We start from the raw sequence: 12,294 nt of genomic DNA, 5'->3' as shown, positions 1-12,294 counted from the left end.
TATGGTGAAGTAACAGAACTGTGGCGGCCAGGTGGGGTGTGTCTGTCTCTGTCTCCTGGGGTACGGCAGGTGAGTTGATCCGGGGCACAGTCATGGTCCACCAGAGCCCATGGTAGGAGGCGTTGGTCGTGGGCCCTCTGGTAGGTGGCAGACTGACGACCCAATGGTGATGATCGACTTGGAGTGGTGGTACTCGACGCGTGTACGATGGTGATTAGTCGGCTAGTAGCAGTGTTTGGTCGGTTAACAGTATTCGTTGATCGGCTAGTAGGAGTGGTTGGTCGGTTAGGAATAATGGTTGGTCCGCTAGTAGTGGTGGTTGGTCGGCTAGGGGTGGTGGTTGGTCGTTTAGCAGTATTCGTTGGTCGGCTAGCAGTAGTGGCAGTCGACGAGGGATTGATGGGTAGGGGACCTCAGTTCTGAGTGGGTGTACAAAGCCTGGAAGATGACACCCAACCTCGTTCTGTACACAGTGGTCTGAGTCTCCTGCCGTCACCAGAGGAAGCCATTGTAAAGGACTGTCATAACCTGAGATTTACACTTCAGCGCCCTGGCCAATTGGTAACTGGTCCATATAGGCTTTTGAAAGACCTATATAATTATAAGGGTAAATGGTCCGTGGGCATCTAATCTAAGTAATGTCATAGAACCTATTTTATTTTCTGAAGGGAGTCGAGTAGGAATGTATTACGTCATTCAATAATAAAGTTGGAGAAGTATTTGTTCTCCACCAGTGGCCAATATTTTGATACTTCACCATAAACGTTGCAGTTTTTGTTATCCTATAAATTAATCCAGAGTTACTTCAACCTACGGGTGATGATTGACGAAGCTTAGGTAATGGTTCCATAGTATGGTATACACACTAATTTAGAACTAATACTATCGTTCACCGACAGAGAGAAAGGAGTGAGATAAGGAAATAAAAGATTGATCTTTGTGATTGTGGTCACAACTTATCACTGATTGTCTTCTTTTCTTCTGCTTCCATCGTGAGAATATAACCGCAAGCTCTCGTACGCAGGGGGGGAGGGCGTTGCCTGTCCTCCATACACTGCAGAAGGCACTGTAGCGGGTGCCGTCGACGATGCCACGTAAGCAGCCGTTGATGGATGACAGTGGGAGTTGGTGGATGATGGATACTGTTGGTGTGAGGTGAAGATGGGTGAGGGCGGTCTGTCGAACACCCCTAACAACTTTCCCTCCTGGTGCACCGTTGGAGTGAGACTTCTGGGAGAGTCGCAGAAGGGGGGGCTGAAGAGGGGCGTGGTGCAGAGAGGCGAGGAGGACCTGGGTTGGCTGGAGGAGGAAGTGGTGGGGTTGTGAGGTGACTGAGTGGTGGTGGTGGTGGTGCTGACCAGCTCCTGTAGGGTCTTGGCGTCCATAATGAGCTCTGGGGACAGGCTGTTGTAGTCCGGGGGACTCTCGTAGGGCGGCGGTGAGTCCTTCATCCATTTCTTCACCACGATGCCGTGAGTCTCCGTCAGGTACGTGATGTGCGCCGCCTGTTGGGAGTAAGATAAGAGTTAACGACTCATGTACTTACGACACCGCTACAAGAATGAACAGAAAACGACGTAAAGTACATTATGTCTGGAAGGGTCATGAATTATTGACATAATTTAGACTCACCGTGCAATGGCTCATGCACCTATAAGAGAAACAAGAGTATTAGGAATCATGCGAGTACACCACACGTCATCACAGAACCCTCTAGTAACTATCCACTGGAGGAACTATAACATCGTCCTCTCCTGTCTGTCTGTCTGTCTGTCTGTTTGTTAGTTTGTTTGTTTCCATGGTGTACAGGAGGGACCGTGAGAGCTGAACTGATCACATTGGCCACGAGTATCGCCCTGAGGGATGCCAAGGTCAAATACCAACTTGAACTCACTCATCTTATACCGATAATAATAGAAAGGCTCAGGATCACCGTAACATTGACCTCAGCTTGTTTCACCATAAGATTAAACACCTTAACACTAATCCAACACAACATAAACCTAACCTAAACCTAAAGTTATGGCCCCCCTAGTAGGTGTGGCTCCCTAGTAGTTGTGGCCCCCAAGTAGTTGGTAACCCTAGTAGTTGTGGTCTCCTAGTAGTTGTGGCCCCCTAGTAGTTGGTACCCCTAGTAGTTGTGATCTCCGAGTAGTTGTGGCCCCCTAGTAGTTGTGGCCCCCTAGTAGTTGGCGCCCCCTCCCTAGTAGTTGTAGCCCCCTAATACAGTAGTTGGCGCACCCTAGTTGACATGCCCCTCCCCCTAATAAATATATATGTCCCCCTAGTGTGACCCCCTCACCCTTAGTAACCATATCCACCCCTTCCCCATCCCTTAGTGTGGCCAGACGCAATCACCGAGATGTGATGGCCCTCGCAGCGTGACGTCAAACACCCCCCTCCCCCCCGAAAAAAAGAATTGATAGTGTCAACAAGTTTCAAGTCAATTAGTTGATTATCTTGTTGTGTTCTCTTCACTATGTTGCGTATGTTCCTCTGTATATCTGATTCCTCTTTCTTTCGTGTATTTCTCCTTCTTGTTCTTCTTTCTCCCTTACTTCTCCTCCTACCTCTTCTTCCTCTTCCGTTTTTTTGTTGTTGTTCTTCGTTATCTTTTTTTTTCGTCATTGTTCTCCTCCTCCTCTTTCCTTCTTTTTTTTCTTTCATGGGTTGTATCGATGAGACACAGGCCGTGGTGGAGACACAGGCCGTGGTGGAGACACAGGCCGTGGTGGAGACACAGGCCGTGGTGGAGACACAGGCCGTGGTGGAGACACAGGCCGTGGTGGAGACACAGGCCGTGGTGGAGACACAGGCCGTGGTGGAGACACAGGCCGTGGTGGAGACACAGGCCGTGGTGGAGACACAGGCCGTGGTGGAGACACAGGCCGTGGTGGAGACACAGGCCGTGGTGGAGACACAGGCCGTGGTGGAGACACAGGCCGTGGTGGAGACACAGGCCGTGGTGGAGACACAGGCCGTGGTGGAGACACAGGCCGTGATGGAGACAGGCCGTGGTGGGACGCGCCGTGGTGGAGACACAGGCCGTGGTGGAGACACAGGCCGGTGGAGACACAGGCCGTGGTGGGACACAGGTGCAGGGAGACACAGGCGTGGTGGAGACACAGGTGGGGAGCACAGGCCGTGGGGAGACAAGGCGTGGTGGGACAGGCCGTGGTGGAGACACGGCTGTGCGGGTGGAGACACAGGCCGTGGGGAGACACAGGCCGATGGAGACACAGGCGTGGTGGAGACACGGCCGTGGTGGAGACACAGGCCGTGGTGGAGACATGGCGTGTGGAAACACAGGCGTGGTGGAGCAGGCCGTGGTGGAGACACAGGCCGTGGTGGAGACACGGCCGTGATGGAGACACAGGCCGTGGTGAGACACAGGCCGTGGTGGAGACACAGGCCGTGGTGGAGACACAGGCCGTGGGAGACACAGGCCGTGGTGGAGACACAGGCGTGGGAGACACAGGCCGTGGTGGAGACACAGGCCGTGTTGGAGACACAGGCCGTGGTGGGAGACACAGGCCGTGGTGAGACACAGGCCGTGCACGATCTCTTTATTTATTGTCACTATCAAGAAGGGTGTTGACTCTCTCTCTCTCTCACACACGACTGCTCTACTCTCCCTGATCTCCTAACCTGCTCTCCCACGGCTTTCATCTCCTCTTCCTGTACCCATTCCAGATTCTCTCCTTCATCCTCCTGACCACCTCTCCCCTCTCCTTCATCCGCCCTTCCACCCTCCTCTCCTTCATCCTCCCTCTCCCACCTCTCTCCTTCATCCTCCCTCCCACCTCCCTCCTTCATCCTCCTGACCACCTCTCCTCCTTCATCCTTTCTCCACCTCCCCTCTCCTTCATCCTCCCCCTCCCACCCTCCCTCTCCTTCATCCTCCTCCTGACCACCTCTCCTCTCCTTCATCCTTTCTCCCACCTCCCTCTCCTTCATCCTCCCTCCCACCCTCCCTCTCCCCTTCATCCTCCCTCCCACCTCTCCCTCTCCTTCATCCCCTCCTCCCACCTCTCCCCTCTCCTTCATCCTCCCTCCCATCTCTCTCTCCTTCATCCGCCCTCCCACCTCTCCCTCTCCCTTCATCCTCCCTCCTCCCTCTCCCTCTCCTTCATCCGCCCTTCCACCTCCCTCTCCTTCATCCTCCTTCCCTCCTCTCCTCTCCTTCATCCCTCCCTCCCTCCCTCTCCTCTCCTTGATCCCCTCCCCTCCCCCCTCCCTCCTCCTTCATCCTCCCTCCCTCCTCTCCCTCTCCTTCATCCTCCCTCCCACCCTCCCTCTCCTTCATCCTCCCTCCCACCTCTCTCCCCTTCATCCTCCCTCCCACCTCTCCCCTCCTTCATCCTCCCTCCCACCTCCTCCTCTCCTTCATCCTCCCTCCCACCTCGCCCTCTCCCCTTCATCCCTCCCTCTCCCACCTCCTCCTCCTTCATCCTCCCTCCCACCCTCTCCCTCTCCTTCATCCTCCTCCTCCCACCTCTCCCTCCTTCATCCTCCCTTCCACCTCCCTCTCCTTCATCCTCCTCCCCACCTCTCCTTCTCCTTCATCCTCCCTCCTCCACCTCTCCCCTCTCCCTACATCCGCCCTTCCACCCTCCCTCCCTTCTCATCCGCCCTTCCACCCTCCTCTCCTTCATCCTCCTCCCACCTCTCCCTCTCTCCTTCATCCTCCCTCCCTCCCTCTCCCCTCCTTCATCCCTCCCTTCCACCTCTCCCCTCCTTCATCCTCCTCCCTTCCACCTCTCCTCCTTCATCCACCCTTCCACCTCTCCCTCTCCTTCATCCTCCCTCCCCACCTCTCCCTCTCCTTCATCCTCCCTCCCTCCTCTCCCCTCCTTCATCCTCCCTTCCACCTCTCTCCCTCTCCTTCATCCTCCCTTCCACCTCTCCCCCTCCTTCATCCACCCTTCCACCTCTCCCTCTCCTTCCTTCATCCTCCCTTCCACCTCTCCCTCTCCTTCATCCACCCTTCCACCCTCTCCCTCCTCCTCATCCACCCTTTCCACCTCTCCCTCTCTCCTTCATCCTCCCTCCCACCCTCTCCCTCCTCCTTCATCCTCCCTCCCTCCTCTCCCTCTCCTTCATCCTCCCTCCTCCCACCTCTCCCTCTCCTTCATCCTCCCTCCCTCTCTCCCTCTCCTTCATTCGCCCTCCTCCTCTCCCTCTCTCCTTCATCCGCCCTCCTCCTCTCCCTCCATCCTCCCTTCCACCTCTCCCTTCATCCTCCCTCCTCCCACCTCTCCCCTCCTTCATCCTCCTCCCCTCTCCCTCTCCCCTCCTCTCCCTCCCTTCATCCGCCCTTCCACCCTCCCCTCTCTCCTTCATCCTTCCCTCCTCCCTCCTCTCCCTCTCTCCCTTCATCCTCCTCCCTCCCCTCTCTCCCTCCCTTCATCCTCCCTTCCACCCTCCCTCCTTCATCCTCCCTTCCACCTCCCTCTCCCTTCATCCACCCTTCCACCTCTCCTCTCTCCCTTCATCCTCCCTCCCCACCTCTCCCTCTCCCCTTCATCCTCCCTCCCTCCTCTCCCCCCTCTCTCCCTTCATCCCTCCCCTCCCACCTCTCCCTCTTCATCCTCCCTCCTCCCTCTCCTCTCCTTCATCTGCCCTCCCTCCTCTCCCTCCTTCATCCGCCCTCCCTCTCCTCTCCCTCCCCCTCCTTCATCCTCCCTTCCACCTCTCCCTCTCCTTCATCCTCCCCTCCCACCTCTCCCCTCTCCTTCATCCTCCTCCCTCCCTCTCCTCTCCTTCTCTCATCCGCCCTTCCACCTCTCCTCTCCTTCATCCTTCCTCCCTCCCTCTCCCTCTCTCCTTCATCCTCCCTCCCTCCTCTCTCCTCCCTTCATCCACCCTCCCACTCCTCTACATCCTCTCTTTCGAGCCTGCCTCCCAGCACGTTTGACCCTCTCTCCCATTGTACATACTTCTATCCTTCCTCAAATTTCCTCTTTTCTGCTTATCCCTTCCCTCCTCCTCCCTCTTCTTCCTTCCTCCTTCCCTTCCTACCTCCCTCCCTCTCCTTCCTCCTCTCCCTTCCTCCCTCCTCTCCCTCCCCAGCCTCCCTCCTCCCTCCTCCCTCCTCCTCCCACCCATGTTTGACCTAATTTCGGGTAGTGGGCGTATGACCCTGGTGACCTGGTTTACTCTCACGATAGAAACCTCCAACTTTAAATACCATTCGCAGACCCCTCCTAGTACTCTTACCAGCCCTCCTCTAGTACTGTCAGCCCTCCCCTAGTACTTCGTCAGCCCTCCCTAGTACTTCGTCAGCCTCCCAGTAGTTCGTTAGCCCTCCCTAGTACTTCGTCAGCCCCCTCCTAGTACTTTACCAGCCTCCCTAGTACATCGTCAGCCTCCCAGTACTTCGTCAGCTCCTCCCTAGTACTTCGTCAGCCCCCTCCCAGTTCGTTAGCCCCCTCCCCTAGTACTTCGTCAGCCCCTCTCCCAGTACTTCGTCAGCCCCTCCCTAGTAGTTCGTTAGCCCTCCCTAGTATTCTTACCAGTCCCTCCCTAGTAGTTCGTCAGCCCTCCCTAGTACTTTACCAGCCCTCCCTAGTACATCGTCAGTCGCCTCCCTAGTACTTTACCAGTGATAGTAGTAGTGGTGATGGTAGTGGAAGATAGTGGTTATTGTGGTAGTAGTGGTGGTAGTTGTAGTGCTTGTGGTGGTAGGGGATAGTGGTTGGAGCTGTGGTGGGATGGCTGATGGTAATTGTGGTGGTGGTGGTGTCATACCTACTCAAAAACTAAATGGGCACTCAGTAGGTTAAGTCTCTGTACACAGGGGGTAAGTTTTTGTACCTCAGGGGGTTAACTCTTGTACTCACGGGTTTCAGTCTCAGTACACAGTTAAGCTCTCTGTACTCAAGGATAAGTCTGTAAGGAGTTAAGTCTCTGTACTCAGGGGCTCAAGTCTCTGTACTCAGGGGGCTAAGTCTCTGTACTAGGGGCTAAGTCTCTGTACTCAGGGGTTAAGTTTCTGTTCTCAGGGGTTTAGTCTCTGTACTCATTTGGTTAAGTCTCTATACCAGATGGTTAAGTCTCTGTACCTGGGGGTTAAATCTCTGTACTCAGGGGGTTAACTTTCTGTACTCAGGGGGTTAAGTCTCGTACTCAGGAGGTTAAGTCTCTGTACTCAGGGGTTAACTCTCTGTACTCAGGGGGGCTAAGTCTCTGTACTAGGGGTTAACACACACACAGACGCACACACACACCTGGTGACGGGGGGGTAAGGTGTTACCTGAGAACCATTGCTTCCTGTAGCCGAAGCAGAGGTGTCGTATGGGGTCCTGCAGCAGGGGCAGCAGGGAGGTCGTCTCATGAGCAGGAAGATGAGCAGGGCCACAGTGGTCAGCACAAACAGCAGGAAGAGCGTGGTGATGAGCATGTTATACACCTGTGGGTAGAGAGACACGTGTTAACAGGTGTTTGATGGAGAGAGACAAACTGATAGACAGAGGGAGTGAGAGAGGGCCATTTTTAAACTTTTTTACACAGGTAACAAGCACACACACACACACACACACACGTATATATATATATATATATATATATATATATATATATATATATATATATATATATATATATATAAATTATCAGCAAATGATATCATTTAACATCTTAATCAAACGTAACCTAACTTCGTAAGAGAGAGAAACAAAGTAACAGTTTTCGTGAACATCTTGTTTTTTATTCATCTATGAATGTATGCAAAACACACCCCCCTCGTGCCTCCACCCCACCTCCCTATGGCGATGCATACATTTAACAGCACTGTAGTCTGCAGGTCCTGGAGGTGCTGTAAGGTAGGTGGTAGGTAGGTAGGTAGGTAGGTAGGTGGTGGGGTAGGTAGTAGGTGGGTAGGAAAGTTAGTAGGCAGGGCTGGCCTTTTACCAATGGTCAGGACGTGTCCAGGCTTTGGCACTCAGCTCAGCGTGTGTGATGATGATGATGTCTCTCTCTCTCTCTCTCTCTCTCTCTCTCTCTTTTTTTTTTTTTTTTGTCTGCCATGAAGCTACAATATATAACACTATTGTCACCCTCACCAGTCCCATCTCTGGAGTGTCTCCTGTCATATAGTTCATCATATTCTCCTGCTGCCACACGCCCATAACATGTGTACCTACCACGCCCATAACATGTGTACCTATCACACCCCAATATGTGCCTATCATACGCCCATAACATGTGTACCTACACACGCCCTGTATGTGTACCACACCCACGCCCACAACATGTGCCTACCACACGCCCTACATGCGTACCTATCACACGCCCACACAACATGTGTACCTACCACACACCAATAACATATGTACCTACCACACGCCCACAACATGTGTACCTACCACACGCCCTAACATCATGTTACTTGCCACACATGCCCCCATAACATGTGTCCTCCACACTAGGCAACTGTGTACTCATACGCCCACAACATGTGCCCTACCACACGCCCATAACATGTACCTACCACGCCCTCAAAATGTACCTACCACACGCCCATAACATATGTGTACCTACCACGCCTTGTGTGCCTACCACGCCCTCACATGTACACCACACGCCCTCAACATGTGTACCTACCACACACACACGCCCACAACATGTGTAGCTACCACACGCCCTCAACATGTGTACCCCTCAACATGTGTACCTACACACGCCCTCAACATGTGTAGCTACCACACGCCCTCAACATGTGTACCTCACACACGCCTCAGCATGTACCTACCACACACGCCCTCAACATGTGTGACCTACCACACGCCCTCCCAACATGTGTACCTACCACACACCCCCATCTTCCTCCCACGCCAGCAACATGTGTACCTACCACACCCACCATCTTCCATCCTGCCACACGCCCTCAACATGTGTACCTACCACACGCCCACAACATGTGTGGCTACCACACGCCCTCCACATGTACCTGCCACGCCCTCAACATGTGTACCTACCACACGCCCTCAACATGTGTACCTACACGCCCACCATCTTCCATCCTGCCACACGCCAACAACATGTGTACCTACCACACGCCCACAACATGTGTAGCTACCACACGCCCACCATCTTCCGTCCTGCCACATGCCAGTCTCCTAGACGCCCATAACTTCCGTACCTAAGCCTGTGTTGATTTATTACACGCCACAACCTCCGGGGCGGGAGCCAGATGGGTGGTAGCCCTGAACAGGACAGTTAATCAGTTCGCTGGGAAATATGTGATCAGTACTGCACCGCCACTTATTAATAGACGACACGAGGGCTGGCAGCTGCGGCGAGGGACTGCCAGATGACACTAGATTAGTCATTTATTTTACCACTAGTGCCTTTATATAGTTACCAAAAGCAAATATTATAGTTTCAGGGATCAGATATATAGTTTGGCGCCCTAACATGTGTGATTTAGAGGTTACTTAACGTTAAGAGTTTATCTTCAAAATCACCGCGTGAAAAACCAATGACTGGACCTGCTTCTGTTGATTTCCTGGCCGTCAACATTTACGGTCAATCTGGACGACCACCTGATAGCGAGTTTTCATCAGATGGAGAAGAAAAACTAAACATATCTCTCAAACCATCGTAAAATTATCTTCAGGTTCTGTGCCCCAAGAGAGTGATAAAACGGATGTAGCGGCGAGTTGTGAGCGATGAGGAAACACCACATACTGTACCTCACCGCGTTAGTGTTAAGCATTCCTTGTGTTAGTGCCTGTATGGACTATACCCCTCCACCACCACCACCTCACGCTTTACCCTACCACACACCTCACACCACTACCACACACCTTACACCCACCACACCCACCTCCCATACCACCCCACACCCACCACCACCACCAGCACCTCACGCTTTACCCTACCACACACCTCACACCACTACACACATACCACCACCCCACCCCACACCACCACTACCCTCAGCCCACCCCACCACCATCGTTATCTCAGGTGTAGGGAGTAAGAAGTTGTTGATAGAGAGACGCCTTGAAATTGAATAAATTTGTCGTAATATGAAAGTAAATGATTTAATTAAGTTAGACTGTTATCAAAGTTTAGATAGAAGGAAAATATCGACCGAGAGAAGTTATTGCTCATATGTGTCGAGGGTACATGGGTATATTATTAATATGTAGGCTTCGAGAATGTGTAGATACATGTGAGACAATGGTGGACAGATGAATGTGTACCTAAAGTGGTATAAATCGGTACTGCGAATATGTGTATGTTAGAATGTGTGGATGTGTTAGAGTTTTGTCTACTTATGTGTGTGTGTGTGTTACAATCTAAATGTTTTCTGTACGCAATTATACGATAGTACTTGCGAGTTATAGTACGTTATTGAAGGTAAAACAATAATATAATTAAGGGGTAAAGTACACACACACACACACACACACACACACACACACACACACACACACACACACACACACACACACACACACACACACACACAGTATAAGTTGGGTCATGAAAGCAGTATTGAGGGAGAAGTTATACTGTATGCTGGCCTCGACCAAACTTGTACATTTTAAGGAGTTACCAGTCAGCTCTAGTCTTCTTCACCACCACTTCACCCACCTCCTGGACCATCACCACCACCATATCAAGAGCAAAAGAGCGTAGGTTACTGATCACTACTAGTCACAAGGGTTCGTATAGCAATTTTTCTTCGTGTTTCTTATAAGATCGACCGCATCATGGTATTCTGAAACGCGTGTACGATAGCTTTTAGTTTTCTTCATAACAACTGTAGTATTATGATAACCTGTAGCTTTCCTTGTTTATATAAAGCTTTCCTTGTTTATATGAAACTTTTCCTGTTTATATAAAACTTTCCATGTTTATATGACGTTTTCCTTGTTTATGGCTTTTTCTTGTTTATGTGAAGCTTTACCAGTTTATATAAAGCTTTCCTTGTTTATATGAAGCTTTTCTTGTTTATATAAAGCTTTTCTTGTTTACACGTAGCAGTCCTTGCCTTAGCACCGTATAAACATGCTGAACTACTCTACATTGTCTACATACATGCTGAACTATATACCTACATTGTCTACATACATACTGATTTTAAATGACTGGATCAATGTTAACTTGTATGACGATTTCACTGAATAAACTGAACTGAAAATTTTTATCTGTACAATACAACGGTTTATATTGTATGTATGTATGTATGTATGTATGTATGTATGTATTGTTCATCACTTTATCCACAAATTAAATGTAACACCCAAATTACACGAGATGGATGGACGGACGGACGGACGGGAGGATGGTACGGACATTAGACTGGGAGGGGGTCGTAGCGCAGATCGTAGCATCATCAATAAAACTTTGGAACTCTTAAAATGAAACCTAAGACCGCGGTAAACCAAGTTAAGTGAGTTTACCGCAATCCATTTGACAGAGCAGCCCTCCCTCCCTCCCATGCAGGCTTAACGGATACCTCTTTAGGTTCGCTAGGCCGGGAGGTACCTCTCTCTTATAACCGCAGAGCTCTTGATAATAGCAGAGTTTGGATAACAGCAGAGCTCTTGGATAACAGCAGAGCTCTTAATAACAGCAGAGCTCTTCGATAACCGCAAATCACTGTTGTGTTTCCTTAGAGTGTTAAGGTAGCCGCAGAGCACCTCAGTAACCGTAGAGCACTTGTGCTTTAGAGTAAGGCAAGATAGAGCAGGGCAGGGCAGGGCAAGGTAGGGCAAGTCAGGGCAGGGCAGGGCAGGGCATCAACTGTTGCTGGAAGTCGTGTTGTGTTATACTCTGTCGTGTTGCGTTGTACTTTGTGTTGTTATGTTGTGTCGTGTTGCGTTGTGTCATAAGTTGTGTCGTGTTGCGTTGTGTCATGCTGCGTTGTCATGTTGTATCGTGTTGCGTTGTGTCATAAGTTGTGTCGTGTTGCGTTGTGCCATGCTGCGTTGTCATGTTGTATCGTGTTGCGTTGTGTCATAAGTTGTGTCGTGTTGCGTTGTGTCATGCTGCGTGATGGGTGATTATCGCTTCTAATAATGCTAAAATATATTATCATTCCCTTTGCTCTCTCTCTCTCTCTCTCTCTCTCTCTCTCTCTCTCTCTCTCTCTCTCTCTCTCTCAGGGCAGTACACCCACATAACCCGCCGTCGATCATCATAACAGAAGCAGTACCACCACCTCCACCTCACCACATAACACCTGTGCTCCTACCACCTGCTGTTACTGTGTTACCTGCTGTTACTATCTGTGTCACCTGCTGTTATTATCTGTCTCACCCTGCTATTATGTCTCAC

General features: G+C 51.1%; 1 protein-coding gene across 3 annotated transcripts in view; it reads right to left on the bottom strand.

Annotated features, from left to right (window-relative positions):
• Positions 1 to 285: 285 nt before the first annotated feature.
• Positions 286 to 12,294, bottom strand: part of LOC121880191 (proline-rich receptor-like protein kinase PERK1) — an 86,582-nt gene continuing 74,573 nt past the window's right edge. For all 3 annotated transcript variants that reach the window (XM_042387329.1, XM_042387330.1, XM_042387328.1), the window contains 2 exons: positions 7,256 to 7,411; positions 286 to 1,505 (listed from right to left, as the gene is read on the bottom strand). In XM_042387329.1, the coding sequence (XP_042243263.1) occupies positions 960 to 1,505; positions 7,256 to 7,411 (702 nt within the window). In that variant the 3' untranslated portion in view covers positions 286 to 959. The remainder of the gene's footprint in view (positions 1,506 to 7,255; positions 7,412 to 12,294) is intronic.

This window comes from Homarus americanus, unplaced genomic scaffold (assembly GCF_018991925.1).
Source record: "Homarus americanus isolate GMGI-L3 unplaced genomic scaffold, GMGI_Hamer_2.0 scaffold30108, whole genome shotgun sequence".
NCBI classification, from domain to species: domain Eukaryota; kingdom Metazoa; phylum Arthropoda; class Malacostraca; order Decapoda; family Nephropidae; genus Homarus; species Homarus americanus.
Note: the sequence above shows the minus strand (reverse complement) of the source record. Positions and strands in the feature narration are given on the sequence as shown.